Genomic DNA, 22,676 nt, shown 5'->3' on the forward strand with positions numbered 1-22,676 from the left:
ATACTAAAAAAATCTCAATTCAGCAAAATAAAATTGAAACAATAATATTTCAAAGATATAAATGAATATTTTATATTTGAAAAATAATTTGAACTATTGCATATGCATTCATCCTTCCGAGAAAGACAATTGGAACTGCATATGCATTCATCCTTCTGAAACATCTTTTCCATGGTAGTAAACATACAAATTAAGCATTTAAAGCTTACACAAACACCAAGCCTTAAATGGACTAAATAATATCATTCTTATAGGATTTATATGTAATCTCAGGGTAATACGTGCCTCGGTTTTTCTCAGTCCTATTTACTGTAGATTTACCCAGTGCATAGAATAAATAAATTAAAACTTTTTTGCAGAAATATTCACGTTCTTCTACCGGTTAATAGGTCATCAAGTGGGTAAAGATATTAGATATGTAGGATTCAAACAATTGCAGAATTACTTTAACAAAGATTTCTGGCAATAAAAAATTCTTGGTAAAGAAGCTGTAAGCCGAAGAAGAACGCGAATTTCACAAAATAATAAGCAAATTACTTGTAAAGATTTAAAACGTTACCCGTTCAAGAGGCAAAAAAAATTGGTTGCCAATTGATAGTTGGAGAGGGAGAGGGAATAGTGAAATTGTTTTGCACTGAAGAAGAAACACACAGTGTGAAAGTTTGGCTGAGAAAAAGCAATATATATTTTAAGAGTCTGAATTGTGTTAAGACTTTGTTACAGATCTGGTTCATTCAGACCATTAAGAGCTTTTTAAGAGGGACAAAACAAATGCACTTAATGAGCTAGATCTGAATGATTCAGATTTAGACCTAAAAAACAAACGCACTTAATGACTGAGATCTGAATGATTAAGATTCAGATTCCCATTAAGTGCAAACAAATGAGGCCTTAAAGGACAAAGTTAAACTCACCCCCAAAACATAAGCCATTCTTTCACGTTAATTTTGTGTATACTAATAAGAATTACTTTTTCTCAGTCAGAAAACATCTTTCTTCGATATTTTTCAGTTTTTGCCATGTTCTTGATTTATTTTTATATAGGAGATAGGGAAAGGAAAATGGGGGAGGAGATTATAAGGTGGGGAATCGGACCCTCATCTACAAGGTAAAAGTTCAGGTATCCATCCCATCCCATTGAGCTGCTAAGATCTCCCATGTTCTTTGATTTTCAGTTCTGAGATTAAGGGTTTTTGGCATCTTTGGTTTATCGAGTAATCAAGAAAAGTAATTTTAGCCTCCCATTTTCTTGGCTTTTACTGAAGTTCTATGCTTTAACTGCTGTCTGGCGTATGACATGATGTCCTCTTCATCACTAGTTTAACTGAATAAAGTAAAAAGAGATAAATGTATACTTTCCATTACCTTCCATTTTGCTTCTTTTGACAACAAACGTATGAAGAGCACAACAAAACACTTGAGGGGCACTATAACCAATCCGACCATCTTCACTGCCAAAAAGAACTTGTAACTGCTTCATCTTTTTGTTCTTCAGGGTTAGGGGCCGGGGAATTTCATTCTCATATCAGTAACTGTACATTTTGTACATCCTTTTGTTTCAAGGAGGTCACATCAAAATTCTCCTACATTTAACATCTCTCGAAAATTCTGTAGAGCTTTTCCAGTGATGCGACCTAGAATAAGTGTGTAGATGATCAATATCATAAACATGTGCGACTCTAGATAACCTCTAAAGAAAGAACACTTGAAAGACAGGGAAGGAAGGGGGAATGGGGAAGTGACCGAATATCTGCCAGGAAAACACTACACTGGAGATTTATGTTTTGTCTCTCCTTTTCAGTTTTGGTTTCCTATTCGTGCACTTTGGAAATATAGGAATGAGAAAGACGCGAAAATGTAAAGTAAGAGATGGCAACAAAGAAGAGAAGTTTTACTTATCTGGTACCTGAACAAAAGTTCCATTTGTAGCCATGGAAGTAGGGGGCTTGAAGAAGAGCCTGAGGGCGGGAAACAGAACATGCTGAATTGACCATTCACGTTGAGCCCAGGCATTTTCGGCTTCCAAAAGTAATTCTTCCTCAAATTCAGCCTCCATGGTATCATTATCTTAGTAACAGAAAATTCAGGAGTTAGTCCTAGCTAGAGTTGGTCCACAAGACTAGTATGAAAGAAATGCATAGTAACATGTTGCGAGGGGAAAAAATTAACGGTAATGCTCTGTGAATGTCATAAATCACCATATAGAAGAAAGAATTATAGTCATCACTGTTAGACTAGCAAGTGTGCTATGATAGAGACAAGCTATCATATGAAAGTACAGAGACAAGCTATCATATGAAAGTACCCAAGTCCCAAGAATAATTCTCTTTGACATCATCCCAACATAGCTAGCATGTTGTAAGTTGGTCATCTTCCTGTGGCTTCTTTTTTGGGTTGCTGTTCAAGCAGTTTCTTAGCATTAGCTGATTAAATCTAATTCCTATCTTAATAAAATGAAAGTTGCAAGGTTTAAAGCACAGCTATCGTTGCTCATGCCTAATTGTCCCCCTAATTCTCTCACTGCCGATGTTGAATATGGCAATCTCAACAAGGTGAGACAAAGGGCAGCACGGTGCGCTAAGCATCCGCTATGCGCGGGGTCCGGGGAAGGGCCGGACCACAAGGGTCTATTGTACGCAGAACAAGGTGAGACAAAGAGCTGTTTATTTACTGAGGGGCCCAGCGATCCCAAAGTATAATGATTTCTCAAAGTGCCAAATTGCACCAGGATCTAGCTGTCAATGACTTGAACTAGGAGTGTAGCTCCTTCACTAGGACGAACATGAACCCTTGCAACCCTGCAATAAGTACATGGTACTCATCACAGAATTGGTTTTTCAGAATAGCTGCTTACCTATGTTTTCTATAGAAGTTCCTTCTGAACCACTTGAAAGCACTCTCTTTCTGTAGAATTTCAAGCCATCACCTGAGGGATTGGGCAATAAAGGTGGATGCATGGCATAAAAATTTCCTAAGGCAGCAGCAATTGTCTGAAAACAAACTTTCTCGTCCTCCCAGTCAACCTACAAATTAACAAAAGTAAAACCAGACAGTTGAGCAAGATGGACAGAGGGAGTTACAATTTAGTCGTCCTATCTACCGACATTTGTGGCTTTGGGATGAAAATATCAATTTGTTCACCGGAAAAAAAAATTAACAAAATTTTGTGCCAATTTCACATAAAGCAGCTGACCCTCCACACAATCTACATAGAAACCATAAGAGCCACAATAATAGCCAACATATATCACCCAATAAGGTAACTGTGAGATCACATGCTAAGATTAAAATTCATCAAATCCTAATATCTCCATATTCCTATGGTTTGGTTATAAAGAAGAAAAGCCTTCATCTGGTTAAGTGGGAGTTGGTAGTGACTAGTGAGAGAAAAAAGGAGGAAGAATTCAGCAGCATCTCTTTTTGCCTTGCAGAGTGGCAAGGCAAGTATGGAATCTATTTTTCAATCTTTTTAACTTGTCTTTTTGATACGACCCTACTAGGCACATTTCACTTGAAGGTCACATTGAAGGCCAAGGCATGGGACTCCAATCCATTCAAGCTAGGAGGATGACCAAAGGAGCATTGGAGACCCATGGAGAGGCATACAAGCCCCATAAGAAGGCCTATGAAGTATGGAAAGTAGCTTGGAGAGGAATGAAAGAAGAAGCTACAGGAAAGAAGGCCAACACTCAAAGTGGCTAGAGTCGCAAAGGGACAGAAATGCAAATGTGGCTAGACGTGCAAAAGAAGGGCCATAGATGCAAATGGTCACAATTGCAAGCTTTGAGGATTGGATGATGGCTATATGTGCAAGAGGAGCCTTTTCGGATTTCAAGCCAACATCCAACTAGCCAAACAAGGGCCTTGCCTCATTTTTGGCATTCTTGTAATAACCAGCCTAGCTCTTAAGTCTCTTAGTATAAATATTAGACTTAGGTTATTTTCATCTTTAGAATTGGTTGATTGATGAAACTCTTATGAGAGATTGTTTAGTGGTAGCTTTAGTATAATATAGTTTGTTTGGTTGCATAATTCTAAGTGTGATTCTTAGTTGCAAAGTGAATTGTTTATTTGCATCGAATTCAATGTTGCTCATTTGTGGATTCATTTGAGTCGTTTGTTGATTCGAATTGCTTAGGTTCTTGGGTTTGCAAATCCGATTGGAAAGGTTAGGGTTTAATATAGCCTTTCTTGTCCATAGATTTCTTGCTCTTGGGTCAAGTATCTATCCATCTACCCTTCTCCCATTCCTAATCTTCCCCATCTCCATTTTCCATTTTTCTTGTTCTTTAAGTTTTTAGAGTTTCATAGGTAGAATCTTATCACTTTTGTCATTCCTTTCACTTTGAAAGACCTGTTGACTGTTTGGGACAAAAGTGGGATCAGGAAACCAGCAAAAAGTTTGAGGGTTACAGTGTCAGAGTGGATCGAAAGAACTGCTAGGTGATTTGAAGGGAAAACTGTCTCTGTACAAATGTCTTTGGTTTTCTGGCTATTTTGTGCAACTTACAGGATGTAAAGGATAAAAACAGTTCGTTAAATTTCATCAATTCACTACAGGAATCGATTTCTGTAAAGATAGGTGCCCCTCTTTTTGTTTTTGCACAGGGGTTTTTCTGATTTGTACCTATAGAGCACTTTCTTAGTAGGCGGTTGGACATAGATTTGGTTGAAATTTGGAAAAAGGAGTTTTTGAAGTTGAAGCTGAAAAATGGTATTTGGAAGCTGAAGTTGTGCAAGTGGAAAATGTTTTTTCACTTGAAAAACTAGTCAAACTCAGAACCATCTTTTCAAACTTGAAAAATTCATTTTCAAACTAACCAAAAAGCCGGGAGAAAAAAAAAAGATCAAAAAGCCAGTCCAATGTATAACCAAACAATGTTTTGGAAAAATTTGAAAAAAAGGAAAGAGTTTCTATGTCCAAACAGCTCCTTAGTGCTTTGCTGTTTATTTCAATAATATACTTACCAGTTCAAAAACAAAATCAGAATAAAATTTAAAAACTTGAAATTTTCTCCTACAGCTATCAGGAAAATTATGAGAGGTTATTCAACAAGAAGAAAGAAGAGGACTTTAAATGTCATATGCTAATGGACAGAAAACACAATGAGACAACTGTTGCTTTTGAATATATTCCTCCAGCCAATAGAAATCCAAGTTGAATCATAACTGAAACACGATAGATTCATTCACGCAACCAATACACAACTAATGGGTAGCATAACTTCCTTTGAGAAAGATAAGTAAAAGAGAGGGCAAAAAGCAGGGAAAACAGAGGCTGGAAATTGTAGCTACTATGTATTAAACCTTGGAAAGGACAAAAGTAAGAACATAAATTTGAGACCACTTATATTAAAAGAAGAAAGAGAATGCACATCCGAAATCTATGACCAAAGTAATCATCGTTAAAGGGCTCAATATATTAATTTAGGATGAAAATTGGCAATGAAGATGAGTTTTCAGGCTCATTAACTTCCAACATACAGAATATAAGCAGATCTAGCTGCTTCATATATGGTCTATGAACTTCATTGAGTAACACCCAAAGGTCCACAGTCATGCGCAAGAACATTATAGAATTGACAAGATCGTTGTTACATGGAATAAGAAAGAAGACAAAGTAAGAGCAAAGAACTCACATCATTTCCCAAACAAAGTATAAGTTCTGGGATGCGGTCCATGTCAGGTGTGTACTGATCCAGTATAACAGGAAGTCTAGACACATTGCCATTTGAATCGATACAAATACCAAAATACTCCTCTAGCATTTCAGCCTTTTGCTTGAGCAGTTCTGTATTCATCTGAAGTAATACATAACAAAGCCAATGCTGATTACGAAGGGTATAATGATGATAGTATGTGTGTGTGTGTGTGTGTATATATATATATATTGAATGGACAAAAAGGAGCAATTTCTTTTAGTGTCCAGGAGCAGACAAGGACAAGACATACAATTAAATTACTTTAGTGCAGTTACAGTTGAGTTGAGATGAAATATTTTTATAACAGAGTTGAGATGAAATTACCTCGGCAATCTTTCCTCTTAGCTCATTGCTTTCATTGCCTTCTGGATCTGTACCCTCTTCTTTCAGAGCAAGCATTATTAACTCAGGTAATGATGCTGGTTCACTCAGTTGAATTGCATTGAAATGGGCAAACCGACGTAAAACTTGCTGATACATAAGCTCTTTACTGTTGTAGCACCAAAAGGAGGGAAGATCACCAAACAAATAGTTAAATGAGTTATCTAATGAAGGAAAATAGCATCAAAGGAAAACATTAAGGAATTAAAAGAGCCACAGAAAAATTACACAGGAACAGAAAAGGCAGAAAGTAAAGCTAGGAGATGCAATTGGTATATTCACTGTCAAGTGCTCTAGTAGGTTTTCTTTTCTGTTCTTTTTTTAAAAATTAACCAAGAAATCTTTGAGGGCTAGTGGCACAAGGTTCGAAACTCGGTGGATAATAGGCCAGGACCTCCACCCTTCTCCACTTAAATACCAGGTTTTTGACTGCAGTAAGGTTCGAACCCATAACATTCGCCTAGTTAAGCTTGCTTTCCCTCCCTTGCCCAGGCTTCTATCAGCCTCCTTCAATCAGAATACCAGGATATTTTTTATTGTTAAGAATTGTTAGAATAGAATTGTATATAGTGCCCTGCATGAAAAAGAATTGTAGTGTGTGGTCTACAAATGGGGCTCAGTGAATAATGTAGTTTACACAATTCAATAATATCTTTCCCATGCTTTTATTTCTCACATGGTATGAGAGCTTTGGTGAAAAATATCCAGAAAAGAAAACTCAGTCAGACAATTGTCGTGCTTCAATTTTCAGCGACTTCTAGGGCTGTTTTGTTTCACTCTCTCTCCAGTGAGTCTTATTCGAAATTTGAAACCACCACAAGGTAGAGAAAACTCCAGCAACAAGGCCCCAGAAAACCACTCCGTCAGAATCGTCGCGACGCACCAGCAAATCTGTGTCTCCAACTATGCATCTGTTACACGCACCGGGCACGTGAGACATTTTCCCGGCCAACTTCTGAAGCAGATCTTTTTTCCCTGAGGTCGTCTGAGAGTTCCGAGGCATCTATGTAAATTTTGTCTGAAGATTCCGATGCCAGAACCCTAATCCGACCACTCTAAAATCAATTTTCTGATGAACTTTTCTTACCTTCAACACAAGCAACAGCATGTTAGACCCTTTTTCGACAACTTTAGTGGTTATTTGCTAAACTTTGGTCAGAACTCTCTTCAATCCAACCATGTCTTTGGGTGTGCTACTTTTGGCTCCAAAAACAAAGGAATTGGAAGTTCAAGTAGTATGATTACTTCGAACCGTTAATGGGAGGTTCAAACTACTTAGCTTGGGCTTCCTCGGTTGAGTTGCGGTGCTAAGGTGTTCAAGATCAGTCAACGAAAAAGGCTAGTGAGGTAGATGAAAGGACTCGAACATAGTGGGAGAAAATTGCCGCTCAATTATGTAGTCTCCGGTGCGATGTATTGATTCCAAGTTGATGCCTTTGTTTCATCCATTCAAGACATGCTATTTCGTTTGGGAAAAGGCTGGCGGGTCATACACTAATGACATATCTCGTCTTTATGATGTGATATCTCGGGTGACAAACTTCTAAAAAAAAAAAAAGGAATCGGATGTCTACTTATTTGGGACAGGTACAGGCAGTTATGGAGGAATTTGAGAGGTTGATGCCAGTCACTGCGAGTGCTGAAAAACAACAGGAGCAACGTCACGTGTTGATTCTAGTTCATACACTAGTTGGACTTCCTGACCTTGATTCGATGCGTGATCAAATGTTGGCTAGTCCTACAGCTCTACAGGTGATTAACTGTTCTCTCGATTACTCGCCTTGTCGCACCTCCTAGTCACACAGTGGTCTAATCACCAACCATTGACCTGTTCTTGCATCTCACAAAACAAAAATTGAACATCCCAGTCTATGGAGAATCGATGAGGATGAGGTTGCTTTGGAAGATCTCGACCTAAGTATAGTTATTGTAATAAGCCTGGACACACTCGTAAACTATGTTAATACCTGCATGGTCGACCACCCAAGAATGCTCATGTTGCTCAGACTGACACTGCAAGTGATCAGGAGTTTTCTTTATCAGAAGGGGAATATAACGAGTTCCTTTAATATCGAGCAAGTAAGCAGATATCTCCACAAGTAGCCTCAATCGCTCAGGCTGACACTTCTCTTGCTGGAAAACTTTTTGCTTGTCTCACAGTCTAATGTCCTTGGACCGTAGGTCGTGGACTCAGGCGCTTTTGATCATATTTTTCTGGTAATAAATCACTTTTGTCAAATATGATTATTCACCGTCTCTTCCCGTTGTTACTTTAGCCAATGGAATCCAAACAAAAGCAAAAGGAGTTGGACAAGCTAAACCCCTATCCTTAGTCACTTCAAAACTCTATTCTTCATGTCTCTTGTTGTCCTTTTAATCCTGGATTTGTCAATTGTTTGACTCATGCCCTAAATTGTGTCATAATATTTCGTGATGATTCTTTTGTTATGCAGGACCGCAGTACGGGACATACGATTGGCGTGGGATATGAATTACAATGCCTCTACTACCTTACTTCTCCTAATTCCTCCATAGCAGGTCTAGTTATAGATCCTCCAGACTTAATTCACAAATGTTTGGGACATCCAGTTTATTCAAACTACATAAGATGGTGCTAGTTCCCTAAATTGTGCCATAATATTTCTTGATGATTCATTTGTTATGTAGGACGGCAGTACGGGACAGATGATTGGTGCAGGGCATGAATCACAAGGCCTTTACTACCTTACCTCTCCTAATTCCTCCACAACATGTCCAGTTACAGATCCTCCAGACTTAATTCACAAACGTTTGGGACATCCAGTTTATTCGAGCTACATAAGATGGTGCCTAGTTTGTCTAGTCTATCCATATTAGATTGAGTCATGTTAATTTGGAAAGCACACTCACTCTACCTTTCCACGTAATACTGAGAGTCATGTAGAGTTTCTTCATTAGTTCATTATGATATTTGGAGTCCTAGCAGAGTCGGTTCAACCTTAGGATTTCATTATTTTGTTAGTTTCATTGATGACTATTCAAGATGCACTTGGATTTTCTTAATGAAAGATCGTTTTGTGATATTTAAGAGTTTTTGTGCTGAAATACAAAATCAATTTGGTGTTTTCGCACTTTTCACTACGAAGGGATGGGATTATTTTTGGGGAAGCATCTAATTTAAGGTCGGAGATGGGAGGAGAGTATGTTTTTAGGGGACATAGTTGGTGTGGGGACTTTTTACTAAAAGACAAATTCCAGAGTTTGTACAGAATATCCTGCCAAAGAGACATGTCAATTAAGCAAATTAGGGGGACACAAGGCAGAATACCTTTTTGGGACTTGAGATTTAGAAGAGGATTACAAGATTGGAAGTGGTTGAGTTTCAAAGATTGCAAGCCTTACTTCATAGGCAAATCAATCCGGTTGTTAATTCTGACGTCTGGAGGTGGGGGCTGGGAAATATAAGAATGTTCTTTGTGAAGTCCTTTTATGAGAAACTCTTGGTTAGGGAGGAAATGATTTTACCATGTAATGCAATATGGATTCCAAGAGTGCCGAGGAAGGCATGCGTCACTTGGCTAGCTACGAGAGGAGTGATCTTGACAGCACAAAATCTTATAAAGCGGAAGGTTGTCAGCGTCAGTTGGTGTTACATGTGTAAGGAGACAAGCGAGGACGTGGATCATCTTATATTACACTGCGGACTAACCATAAGGCTATGGTGGGATATGTTAGGTGGGTTGGTACTCCTTAGGTAATGCCTAAAACCGCGAAAGATTTGATGTTCAGTTGTAAGAGCAGAAGAAAGAAGAGAAAATGAAGGGCTTGGAACGTGTATCTACTTGCTTTAATGTGGGTAGTTTGGAGGAAGAGAAATATGAGAGCTTTTGAAGGTGTGGAGTCGAGTTTGTCTCAATTAAGGAGTAGTCTACGTTCCCTTATTTTCTTTTAGTGTGAAAAGAAAGTTCCTTGTATAAATGATTAGGTGGAGTTTGTAGAGAATCGTATCCTTGTGTAGATGCTTTACCTTTTGGTGTACCCCTTGTATACGGCCAATTTGGCCATGTTTATGAATGAAAATATATTTACTTGATCAAATATATATATATATATATATATATATATCCTCCCAGTTTCAGCAGTTTATGACTCACCAAGGAATTATTTATTAGACATCTTGTCCATACACCCCTCAGCAGAATGAGCCTGCTGAGGTAGTAGAGTAGAAGAATAGGCACCTCATTGAGACCGCTCTGACTCTTTTCATCCAATCCCATGTTCCGTTGCATGTTGGGGCGATGTAGTTCTCACGTTTTGATACTTAATTAATCGATGCCCTCATTTTCGATTCAGAATAAGACTCCTTATTCAGTATTGTTTCCTCGGTCACCTTTATACTCTCTTCCTCCCTGTGTCTTTGGAGCACATGTTTTGTTCATAACTTAGTACTCGGAAAAGATAAATTAGCCGCTCATGCTCTGAAATGTGTGCTTCTTGGTTATTCTCAGGTTCAAAAGGGGTATCATTGCTACTCACCTGATCTCCGGCGGCACCTTATGTCAGCCGATGATATTTTTTGAGTCTCGAGCTTACTTTATATCTTTTGATCATCCTGATATCTGAGGTATTACATATACCGACTTTTGCAGGAATCTACAATTACTTGTACATCTCCAACCATAGTGCCACCACTCCTGACCTATCATCGCCATCCACGTCCAGCATCAGGTCCAGATGATCCACGTCTTGGGCCGGACCCTGTACCTACTACAAACTTTTCTCCTCCTTGTCAAACGATTGCACTACAAGAAAGTATACGGTCCACGCTTAATACTAATGTCCACTATACCTTTGTAAGTTATTATCATCTGTCCTCTGTTCCCATCCCTAAGTCTACAGTGAAGCACTTTCTCATCCACAATGGCAATAGGCTATTATTGACGAGATGTCTGCTTTACATATGAGTGGTACTTGGGAGCTTGTTCCTCTTTCTTCAGGTAAATCTACTATTGGTTGTCGTTGGGTTTATGCAGTCAAAGTTGGTCCAGACGACCAAATTGATCGGCTTAAGGCACACCTTGTTCTAAGGGGTATACCTAGGCTTGGTTACGGTGATACTTTCTCTCCTGTGGCTAAAATAGCATAGGTCTGTCTTTTCTATTGTTCGTCATTGGTTTCTTTATCAGTTGAACATTAAGATAGTTTTTCTCCATGATGACCTTGAGGATGAAGTTTATATGTAGCAAGCATCATGTTTTATTGCTCCGGGGAATCTAGTAGCCTTGTATATCGATTGCGACTCACATTACGGTCTAAAACTGTCTCCTCGGTTCTGATTTGGGAAGTTCAGCATAGTAATTCAATAGTTTAGCATAACTTTTAGTGAAGCTGATCACTCTGTGTTTTCGATATGCTGCTCCAAATCTGTGTATTTATTTGGTGGTTTATGTTGACGATATTGTTGTCACCAGCAATCATCAAGGTATCACTAATTTAAAGCAACGTCTCTTTCAACATTTCTGGACTAAAGATCTCAGCAGACTGAAGTATTTTCTAGGTATTGAGGGTAGTCAATCCTATCGGGTATTGTTATTTCACAACTAAATATGCATTAGACATTCTTGATGAGACAAGAATGATGGAATATAGACCCATTGACGCTCCTATGGATCCGAATGCTAAACTCCTGCAGGACAGAGGAAGCCATTCAGTGATCCTTGCAGATATAGGCAACTGGTTGGTAAGTTGAATTAGCTCATAGTGACTAGACCTGACCCTTTTTTACTACGAGTGTTGTAAGTCCGTTCATGGATTCTCCCTATGATAGTCACTCGGATGCAGTTGTCCGCATTCTGCGATATATAAAGTCAGCTCCAGGCAAAGGACTACTCTTTGACGATCGAGGCCATGAGCAGATCGTTGGATATACAGACATTGATTAGGCAGGATCACCTTCAGATAGACTTTTACATCTGAACTTTGTGTTTTAGTAGGAGGTAACTTGGAGTCCTAGAAGAATAAGAAAAAAAATGTGGTTGCTCGATCTAAGGTAGCCTGAGGAAGAATTGCGGAAAGATGATTAGACAATAGATGGCGGATCTCTAGTTTGCCGATGGCATGACCCTAGATAGGAGACCATGGAGGTCGAGGATCAGGGTAGACAGTTATTAAGTAGTCGAGCGATTTCACTCTTCCCAGTGGTAGAGCATGGTTCTAGCCTCCTACTAGGCCTCTATCTAGTGGTAGAGCATGGTTCTAGCCTCCTAGTAGAAATCTTTCAGGACACCATTTCTTCCAAGCAAGCTTATACCCGCAAGTAGTGCTGGCAAAATGATCCCATATTTTGTCAACCAGCCCAGCCCGCCCATATTTTAGTAGGTTGGATGAGTGATTTCTTAGATGGGAAAAATTTGGGCTTCAACCCATAGAAATATGGGTAATCATGGTAATATATGGGTAAAATATGGGTTAGCCTAATAAGTTATTTTCCACCTTTTGCTGAATCCAAACTCTTGATATCATTTATGAACAACCTCCAAAGATGAATTATTGTACTCGGAAATGAAAAACCAACCCAGTTTAGCTTTATTGTGCAGCAACACATTTTGAAGAGAAAACATAGACCAATTTTTTTATTGAAATAATAAAGAAAATTTTGTAGGACATCTTAATTGAAAATATTTATCAATAAAGCATATATAGCTGAGTTCCCACCATGTGAAAACTAATTTTTTTTCGTGTAGACATTGTTAGTATTGTTTAGCATTTTTTAGAAAATATCTTTTTATTTTCTCTAAGTACAACTTTCTATAATTTTCCCATTTCGTCCAGAAAAGTAAATGTTATTTTTCTCACTTTTACTGCATCACTTTCGAGTCAAAGGTACTCAACACTATATTAAGAATTTGTACTTTTGCTCTTTTTATTTTATTATTATTATTATTATTATTATTATTATTATTATTATTATTATTGTTATTGTTATTGTTATTGTTACTTTATCATTATTTACATTGATCTAAGCTACTACCAACCGCTATTCCTCCTCAGAAAGTGCAACACATAATCACTCAAATTTGAGCAAAGTCTTATGGGAAACCTAATTTGCTTTCATTAACTGAAATGTACACAGCTGTTGATTGACCAAGCTAATAGGTAGCTCTCACAAGTTTAAATATTTAAAAAGATGCCAAATAGAAAGATCCAAGTACACTTATGTTGGGATTCATTTGCCACTTGTTATTACGTAAATTTCATTTATATAGGAAAAGGTATAGGAAAAAATATTTCTGACTTTGAAGATAGAATAAAACTAAGTATATTCTACTTTGCTCATAAAAAAATGCTAAAGTAGAGTACCATTTACTCATTGAAATATGGGTTAACCTATTTTTTACCCAACCCATTTGTCCCCAAACCATTTTACCCATATAAAATATGGGCGGGTAGGATTATGGCCCATTTTATGTTGACCCATTTTCAACCCGCCCTAATTTGACCCAGCCACCCATTTGCCACCACTACCCGCAAGGATGTATAGAAAAAGGAACAGCCTTTGGTTAGCTAAGTCTATTTACTGTGCAGCTATGCTTCTTCAGTACGTTGTAGCGACTTAATGGCACCAAGATTATGCAGATTGCTGAGCTTCTATTCTCATTACATCCATTTCTCATAATCCAATCAACGAACCTTGATAGAGATGCAACCAAAAACTTCTTTAATATTTTTAAGAATAATGAAATCCTATCAAAAAGCTAAGTGATAAATTACCTCAAGTTAATCACATTAACAAGATAAAGGTGTGTGTTGTGTTGAAGTAAAGCAAAACTCTCATCCGCCATCCCAGTATATGTGCAATGCCTAACAACATCCAATAGACCTATAAAGATTAATAACTCAATATTAGTAGGAGTAAAAGGCTAATTTTGTTTTCCTATCAACTAAAATTTTGGTAGTCCATCAGCACATACCAGGGTGACAATCATTATCAACCTCATTAACAAGCTCCTGGATGCTAGTGAGGTCTGCGGTTTCACTAGGATTCCTCCTTTGTCTGATAGAAGACCTGCAACATTGTTCTTTGCATGAAAAAATATGTTGCTAGCATGTATAACTAAACTATCATATATACAGCTTAATTGAAATCTCATGTTTGTATGGTAATGTGCATGCCTATATACTTTACTCAATATTGCTAACTTCCAATGAACTATTAGTTGAGGGAAACCAAAGCAAGCCGACAAGATCTACAAGCCACAGAATCCTCCGTCAAGTTTTAAAACATGTATAGCTCCAGCCAGGAACCTTCACTGTAAAATAGTATTGGCAGTAAACAAGAAGTATCCACTTCAGCTTCTTCCACAATGGTGCCACCATATAGTGCAAAACAATAAAGATGATAGATGATTATATAATACCAGACCTCCCCAGTCATTTATCATTTACATGATGTTCTCCTTTCATGTTGTCTACTATCAAGAGAACATTTCAAGTGATAGCATCAAAGGAAAATCAACACTTGAAATCAATGACCAGTCCTTGAAGCTCCCAGAAGACTAATGACAAGGTCACAAACAAGAAAACTTTAAGAGAAGCTCCAACGCCTTGAAGTGAAGATAAAAAATAAAAGAACAAAAGAACAAAAAAAACTTGTACTGGGGGATGAGTTGAAGGCTTTAGAGGACTCCACAACCTATTGAACATATTTGAAGTCCAACTTGTGGAGTTAGAAGGGAGGACGACAAGAAACAACATTTAACAGCTTGAAAAAGCCCCCTCACAAGTTGCACGGCCAGCCTAGTTGATGTGGGACAGTGAGCACGACCAACATAGCTTATTTGGATGTTTCTATATTTAGTTATTTTATTAGACTTGGTTAATAAGTGGGACTTGTTTGGCACATGCCATTTGAGTTATTTCAATTTTCGTTGGCTGATTTCACTATTTTAGACATGTGGACCTAATTTAGAAAGGCCTAGGGTCCTACGTCATAAGTAGCATCTAGAACGTGAGGGGCAGTAGATTACCATGTTTTTGAATGATTAAACGTTCTCCATGGTGAGAGTTAAGAAACCCTAGTGGCTCTTGAAGAACTCTACCGCTTATCCATTCAAGTGAGTGATCTTCCTTGAGGTAATCTAGATTCCTTCTTGTTTATTGATATCTTTGGTTCTCTTGTGGTATTCTATTGGAAGTTTTGGTGATTGTATAAATAATATTCTCAATAGCTACTAAATCAAGGTCTAGATCACTTATTTCCAAGTTCTTGTTTGTTTATTGGAGTTCTTTCATTCCAAACTTGTTCGTATGGATTTTAATTCCGTTCGTGAAGCTATTTACTTCCAAACTAGTTCTTTTGGATTTTAATTCGTTTCTTTCAGGTAGTTTTGGTTATTTTCTTCTTGTTCTCTACAATTGAGGGTTGCACGTTTCTTTCATTTTAGTCTGGTGTTTGCCTTCTAGTCCGTGCTTCTTGTTTAGTTGGCGTCCTCCTTATTTGTTTCAACCTTATCCGTTGTGAATCTTCGTAATACTCTAGGTTCCTGTTCATCAATTCTTGTTATTGCTTGTTTATTTAATTCTTCACTGTTTGTCCTTCTTTGATGATGCAGATTGAGATTGAAGCTGCCACTGCAGAAGGAGCAGGTGGTTAATCGAGTTGTACACTAGGCTTGCGTAGTGGTACCTAGCCGTTAAGCTAGTTAAAAGACCAGTTGTTGAGAGTACAGTTTAGTCCTTTATGTTTTAGATAACAATTTATCTTATTTAGTCATTAGACCCAGTAATTAACCTAGAGGTCCCTATCTCGTCTCTGTTAGAATTCTGCTATAGTACTGTACTAACCTTATCCATTAAAGGGCCTTGGTGGCGAGTCATCTAGGGTTAACAAGGGATATATATTGTAATGTTCTCATCTAATGTTTCTTATCAATGAAAATATACCCTAGCCATAATTAGCTAGTTTAGCTTAGCTTCTTCTTCCATTCTCTGTTTTTCTCAGTTACTGTTTTATTCATTCTGCAACAGTTGGTATCAGAGTACTTTCTTGATCTCTATGGGTATTAGCAATGGCTACTGATATGAATGAGATTAAATCGAAGTTCGAGAGGATAATTGTGGAAATTGCAAATTCACTGTCAGACATGTAACATCCCGTAAATCTAGATTAGGTGTGGAGGTATTAAATGAGTATTAATGTGCCATTTTAGACATGTGAAGTACTATCGGGATGAGTATGGGTGGAAATAGTTGTTTTGGAATCAAGACGGCTAGTGAGGTGCTTAAGATTCGATAGAACGGCTAAGTTTTCGATACGGAGCTCCGTGTTAGGAGTTATGCCCATTTTACCGAACATTGCCAGAATGGCCTAGCGCGCCAGGCCAATTTTCCAGAAAAACTCAAAATTTTGGCACCGTCGAAAAATACACCGTGTTCGATGCGGCTTGCGGCGCCCCACGTACCGCGCCAGGCCATTTCATGCCGAAGCGATTTTTTCCGAATTTTATAAAAGCTTAACTTCGTAAAACTTTTCCCATTTCATTCTAAACCGTTTTTTTTGGAGAGAAAACACCCTAGGGCTTCCACAAAGTATCTAAGGTGAGTTCCTACTCAAATCCCATTGATTATTATATCAATCTAACAAAGATTAACACTAGAATCCTCATCTATTCCATAGATTATCGATTGAATCTTCGTCTTGGACAAAAGAACTCTAGAATCCAAATTCAAGAGACTTGAACGTCAAGAAGGTAAGACTTTCCTACTTCAATTGATTATAGTTTTAAATTGTTGATTATGGACTCTAAGTTCTTGAGAGATAAGTTAACGGGTTAGATAGTAAGAAACATATGAACTATTGTGTGGTTTGGATTGTTGACTTAGGGTTGTTGTAATCATATGGGTGATGAAGAATGATGATACTTGTAGCATTATGAGATTGTAGAATCATCTTGAAGCAAGATGATGGGTTGTTGGGTGTGGAAACACCTTTAATGAAGGTTGTGGAGCTTTATGCCCACCAAGTGTTTGATAAAATGCTTAGATGACCAAAACATGAGGATTCTTACTAATATTGAATCCCTTTGTGAGGCTAACTCTCTACGTTTGGAAATGTTAATGATTCTCCCTATGCCACGTTCTTTTACAACGTTACTAATTGCCTCAGAAATATAGTTAAGCTTAGTTCCTTAAATAGTCGCAGAACTTCTATTCTCTAGTTTCGTAATTCGTTCATGACTTTCATTCTGAACGTTGTGAGCTCAATACGTAATCAATATAGACTTGTGTTTGATACCATGAGTCTCAGTCTAGAATACCCAGCATGTTTATAAATGGTTAAAGCTTCAGCATGATTCTTAGTTCTTTTGTATAAATTGCTTAATGTTGAACACTTGTGTTTTAGGCCTAAGGCCATAGTATGTATACGTATACTTGGGCCTGGCCACAAACTTGTGCACTTATATTGGGCCTGAGGCCACAGATTATGTTTTCGGTAAGCAGGTGATTCTCCATTCACAACAGTAAGTATTCTTCTCGTTACTTCTTTTGTTCACTTCAATTATCAGATTAGTTTTAGTTTCAGTACTTACAGTTTTTTCTTTCAGTTGCTTTATATACTAGTGCAATTCAAATGTATTGATGTCCCTTTTTGCCCGGGGCCTGCATATGGGGATGCATGTAACGATTTACAGGTTGACGATTCTGCTTGCTAGGATATCTCGTATCAGCTATTGGTGAGCCCCAGTCTTTCGGGGGCATTATCCCTCTTTTCAGTCTTTATAGTATTTCAGTTAGCAAGGTATGCAGGGGGCCTTGTCCTGGTAAACAGTTAGCATTTTCATCATTCTTTAGAGACTTCATAGACTATAGTTGCAGTCAGTCAGTTGTTTAGTAGGCTTTTGTGTTAGCCTTGTCGGCTACTTATTCAGTATTTCGGCTTTTATGATATTTCAGTTAGACTTTTAGTAGCTCAACATGTGTTAGTGTTATTTCCGCATTCAGAATGTTTTGGTATCACATATTGATTCAGCCAGCCAGTTGGTTCGCTCAGTCACATGCAGTCAGGCACTGAGTGCCGTGTTACGCCCAGGCCATGGTTCGGGGCGTGACAGATTCGGCTGGAAAATCAGCATGAAAAAGCATTTGCTGTGCTGAAAGAATCCATTGACGAGGTGAGAAAGGATGATCGAGGGAAGGACATTGAAGGACCTCAAAGAGGTGGAGACATTTACACTCCTGATCATCCAATGGCTTGGTTACCTAATGTTCGTGTCCTGGTATTCCCCAGCAGGATACCCAATGGGTGAAAGTTCTAAGCCTCCATTTTCAGTTCCAATGAATATTGCTCCACCAAATGTTCACATCTCGTATGCAGCTCTTGGGCAGACACGAACAGGGGTACAAGGAGTGGGAATTGGAGATTGTATTACAGGGCACTAAACAAGATGATCATCAAAGAAAAGTTCCTAATTCCCATTATTCAGGGACTGTTGGATAAGTTGGGTGGATCACAAATATACACCAAGTTGGATCTGAGATCAGGACATCACCAAATGAGAATGGCCAAGAATGATATACAAAAAACTGCTTTTCCGGACACTATGAATATCTAGTTACGCTCTTTGACCTCACCAATGCCCCATCAAATTTCCAGGGCCTTATGAAGCGTGTGTTTGACGATCATCTTAGGAAGTTCATCCTAGTTGTCTCTAATGATACTCTAGTGTATAGCAGGAGTTTGGAGGAGCATTTACAGCGTCTGAGGATAACATTTAACTTGTTATTCCAACACAGGGTACTTGTTAGGAAGACTAAATGCTCTTTTGGTGCTACAAGGATTGAATATATAGGACACCTAATCTCTGCAGAAGGGGCAGCTACAAATCCCCAGAAGATAGCAGTTGTGCAGGACTGACCAATTCCTAGAAGTGTGAAAGAATTAAAGAGATTCTTGGGTTAGCAAGATATTACAGAAGATTCATTAGGAGATGTGGAATAATAAGTAAGCCCCTCACAGATTTATTGAAGAAAAAAGGCTTCCTTTGGTGTGAAAAGACAACAACTTTCAACCAACTCAAGAGGGCCCTGATCACTGCACCAGTGCTAAGCTTGCCAAATAGTTCACATCAATTTGTGGTGGAGACTAATGTTTCTGACATTAGGACTGGGGCAGTGTTAATGCAGGAGGGTCATCCCATAGCCTATCTTAGGGAGGGATTATCACTAAGACACCAAAGTTTATCTCTGTATGACAAAGAGTTGTTAGCATTGGTGTTAGCAGTGACTAAATGGTCACAGTATCTGCTGGGAAGACACTTTATGGTAAGAACAGACCAAAAGGCTCTCAGGTTTCAATTAGAGCAGGAATTGCACACAGGAACTTAGATGAAGTGGATAGCCAAGCTCATGCAATTTGATTTTCAGAATGGGTATTAGAAAGAAAGGGAACACAAAGCAGCTGACTCTTTATCTAGATTGTCAAATGCTGATTTGTTTTTATGTCTGTTGTACCTGCAGGTTCCATAATTCTTCAGAGGATCAAGGGGAGTTGGGAAACAGATACAGAATTAGTGGAACTCATCAGGAGAATCCAAGATGAGGACAAAGACTTGAAGGGCAATACATACATCAACCACCAACTCAGGATTTATGGCAGGTTGGTAAGTTGGTAATGATGGACAACTCAGGCTAGACATCTTGCAGTTGCGGCATAACAGTCTTAATGGGGGTCATTCAGGTATGGAGAACACATATAGAAAGGTTTCAATCTTTTTTATTGAAAGGTGAGGATGATATAAACAGTTATGTCAGAAACTGTTCAGTTTGTCAAAGAAGCAAGTATGATGTTGCAGCCTCACCCGGATTACTTCAACCATAATACAGTATGGACTTCATTGCTGGCTTACCCAAGTCAAAAGGGAAGACTACCATTCTAGTGATAGTAGACAGGCTGACTAAGAGTGGGCATTTCGTAGCCATCAGTCATCACTATATAGTTGCCTCTGTGGCACAAGTTTTCCTTGACCAGATCTTAAGCTTCATGGTATAACTCAAAACATTGTTAGTGACAGGGACCCTGTCTTTCTCAACAAATTCTGGCAAGAACTCTTCTCGGTGCATGGAGCTACATTAAGCACTTCTACAGCCCACCACCCACACTATGATGGACAAACTGAAGTTCTAACTAGAACCTAGGAAACATAGCTGAGGTTTTACCATTCAGATAGCCAATCTGACTGGTCCTAGTACCTTCCCTTGGCAGAACCGTGGTATAATACCACTTTCCGTTCTCCTATACAGACTACACCCTATGAAACCCTGTATTGTCAACCTCCACAGATCCATCTCTCTTATATGGCTGGAGATGCTGCTGATGAAGAAGTGAACAGGAGCATGATTGCAAGGGAATTCGAATCCCAAGTTCTCAAGTTTCATCTATAAAGGGCTCAGCAGAGGATGCAATCTCTGGCCAACAAGAGCAGGAGTGACAGATAGTTGCAACTACGAGATTGGGTTTATCTCAAAATACAGCCATACAGGCAAATCACTTTATCTAATCAGACTTTCTCTAAGTTGTCGGCCAAGTTCTATGGCCCCTATTACACAATTCAGAAGGTCGGACCAGTGGCATACAAATTACTATTGCCCACTCAAGTTGCAATCCACCCACATTCCATGCCTCTCAATTGAAGCTATGTCATGAAATGTCAATTAATATCACTCACCCATGGTGGTTGACCTGGCAAGTCCATACTGTGGAGTCCCAAGCTGTATTAGAGAGGAAGATGATTAAAAAGGGGAATAAGGCTGTCTCTAAGCTTCTCATACAGCGGAAGGAACGCCTAAAGAACAAGCTACTTGGGAAGATTATCATGTGATTAAAACCAGGTTTCCCACATTCTTCCTTGGGGACAAGGAAGGTTTTACAGGAAGGGAAATGATGCAGATCGTGAGGAGTTGAAACTGAAAGAGCAGGTACTTAGTCGAGTTGTACACTGGGCTTGCGTAGTGGTACCAAGCCGTTAAGTTAGTTATAAGACCAGTTGTTGAGAGTTATAGTTTAGTCCTTTATGTTTTAAATTACAATTTATCTTATTACACATTAGACCCAGTAATTAACCTAGAGGTACCTGTCTCGTCCTTGTCAGAATTCTGTTATAGTCCTGTACTAACCTATCTATTAGAGGACCATAGTAGTGAGTCATCTAGGGTTCACAAGGGATATATATTGTAATGCTCAAATCTGATGTTGCTTTATATCAATGAAAATATACCCTAGCCATAAGAAGCTAGTTTAGCTTAGCTTCTTCTTCCATTCTCTGTTTTTCTCAGTTACTGTTTTATTCATTCTGCAATGTTTGATGCCCAATTCTTTTTTTTTTTTTTTTGATAACCGTGGTGTCCGGGCCAGCTTGCACTCACCTCAATTAATTCCACGGGATACCTGTCCACCAAGGCTAGAACAGATGGGAAGAAATCACCTAGTGTTTTGTCTCTGCTGGGAAGTGAACCTGAGACCTCATGGTGCTCAACCCACTTCATTAGCCACTAGGCCACACCCTTGGTGCTGATGCCCAACGCCATCACCAAGCTACTGTTCATACAACGGACACCACTTTGTCAGAGATTTGTAGCTTAAATCACTTAATTAAGGTCCATTTCCTTCCTTCTCAGTAGATAATTGAATTATCCATCCTTAGACACTCCATCTCACTGCCTCCACCACTTTATTAGTGTTGTAAATGGCATATGCAGGATATTGTGCAAAGGGGTTTGGCAGAGATTGAGGTAGATCGTGGAGACAACCAACATCAGGGTCCCAACAAACACAAAAAGTGGGTTTTCCCTGCTCTATTTTCTCTTTTCTTTGTTTACAATGGAACCTCAAAGCAACAGTGTTTTGATATTGCACTTTTACCTTTTTAAACAGTTGGTCAAAAATACACCACTTTGTTAAAAAGCGTAATTTACCAATTTTAAACTTCTTCATTAAAAAAAAGATTACAAGTTAAATTTTATCTAGTTAAATGTACATATACTGTAAATCCATAGTTGCTTAAACAACTACGTTTAAGAATTCCTTTTTTTTTTTTTTTAATAAGGTAAAGTTTTATTAACAAAAGTACCAAGCTGGTAAAGAAGATACACCAGAAGCAGAAAATGTTAAAAAATTCATGCTTTAACAGACAACTATGTTTAAAAACTCTATGTCTGCATTCTATAATTAAAAAAAGTACAAAAGGCTTCCCATTTTGTGAAGCAATCTTTGCAATAGCATAGGAAATTTCACGATAACATTTAATGAAAAGAAATTAAGATGTTAAGTTGTTCACATCATTAAAGACTAATTTTGATTCAACATCTCTAGGTTCCTCGTCAGACACCGCAATTATGATCAACTATTTATCCCAAAAAGTTGACTCGACAGTTTAACTTGAAAATTATCCATTAACAGGATAATAAGGTGTACTTTGCCAAGGACAATAATTTCGGCATAGTCAGGAAATATACAAGTGGTTATGGATCTACTTGAGTTTTCTTTTGGTCAATTTGATGATTTTGCAGTAATGGTCACCTTTGGCAGCTGCAAAAGAAAATAACTTTTTTCAGACTTTG

General features: G+C 38.3%; 1 protein-coding gene across 4 annotated transcripts in view; it reads right to left on the bottom strand.

The window, feature by feature from the left end:
- LOC132613667 (DNA mismatch repair protein MLH1) overlaps positions 1-22,676 on the bottom strand; it is a 45,626-nt gene that overhangs the window by 12,771 nt on the left and 10,179 nt on the right. The window contains exons 10-16 of one of the 4 annotated variants that reach the window (XR_009572050.1): positions 14,033-14,127; positions 13,833-13,941; positions 6,027-6,192; positions 5,640-5,801; positions 2,855-3,023; positions 1,907-2,067; positions 1,366-1,634 (exon numbers count right to left, since the gene is read on the bottom strand). Coding sequence is in view for 1 of the 4 variants with exons in the window: in XM_060327803.1 (XP_060183786.1) it covers positions 1,590-1,634; positions 1,907-2,067; positions 2,855-3,023; positions 5,640-5,801; positions 6,027-6,192; positions 13,833-13,941; positions 14,033-14,127 (907 nt within the window). In the remaining 3 variants the exon portion in view is untranslated. Of the gene's footprint in view, positions 1-1,334; positions 1,635-1,906; positions 2,068-2,854; positions 3,024-5,639; positions 5,802-6,026; positions 6,193-13,832; positions 13,942-14,032; positions 14,128-22,676 lie in introns of those variants that run through there. The other 3 variants (XM_060327803.1, XR_009572051.1, XR_009572052.1) reach the window with 3 other exon arrangements.

The sequence above is a fragment of the Lycium barbarum genome, chromosome 10, assembly GCF_019175385.1.
Source record: "Lycium barbarum isolate Lr01 chromosome 10, ASM1917538v2, whole genome shotgun sequence".
Taxonomy (NCBI): domain Eukaryota; kingdom Viridiplantae; phylum Streptophyta; class Magnoliopsida; order Solanales; family Solanaceae; genus Lycium; species Lycium barbarum.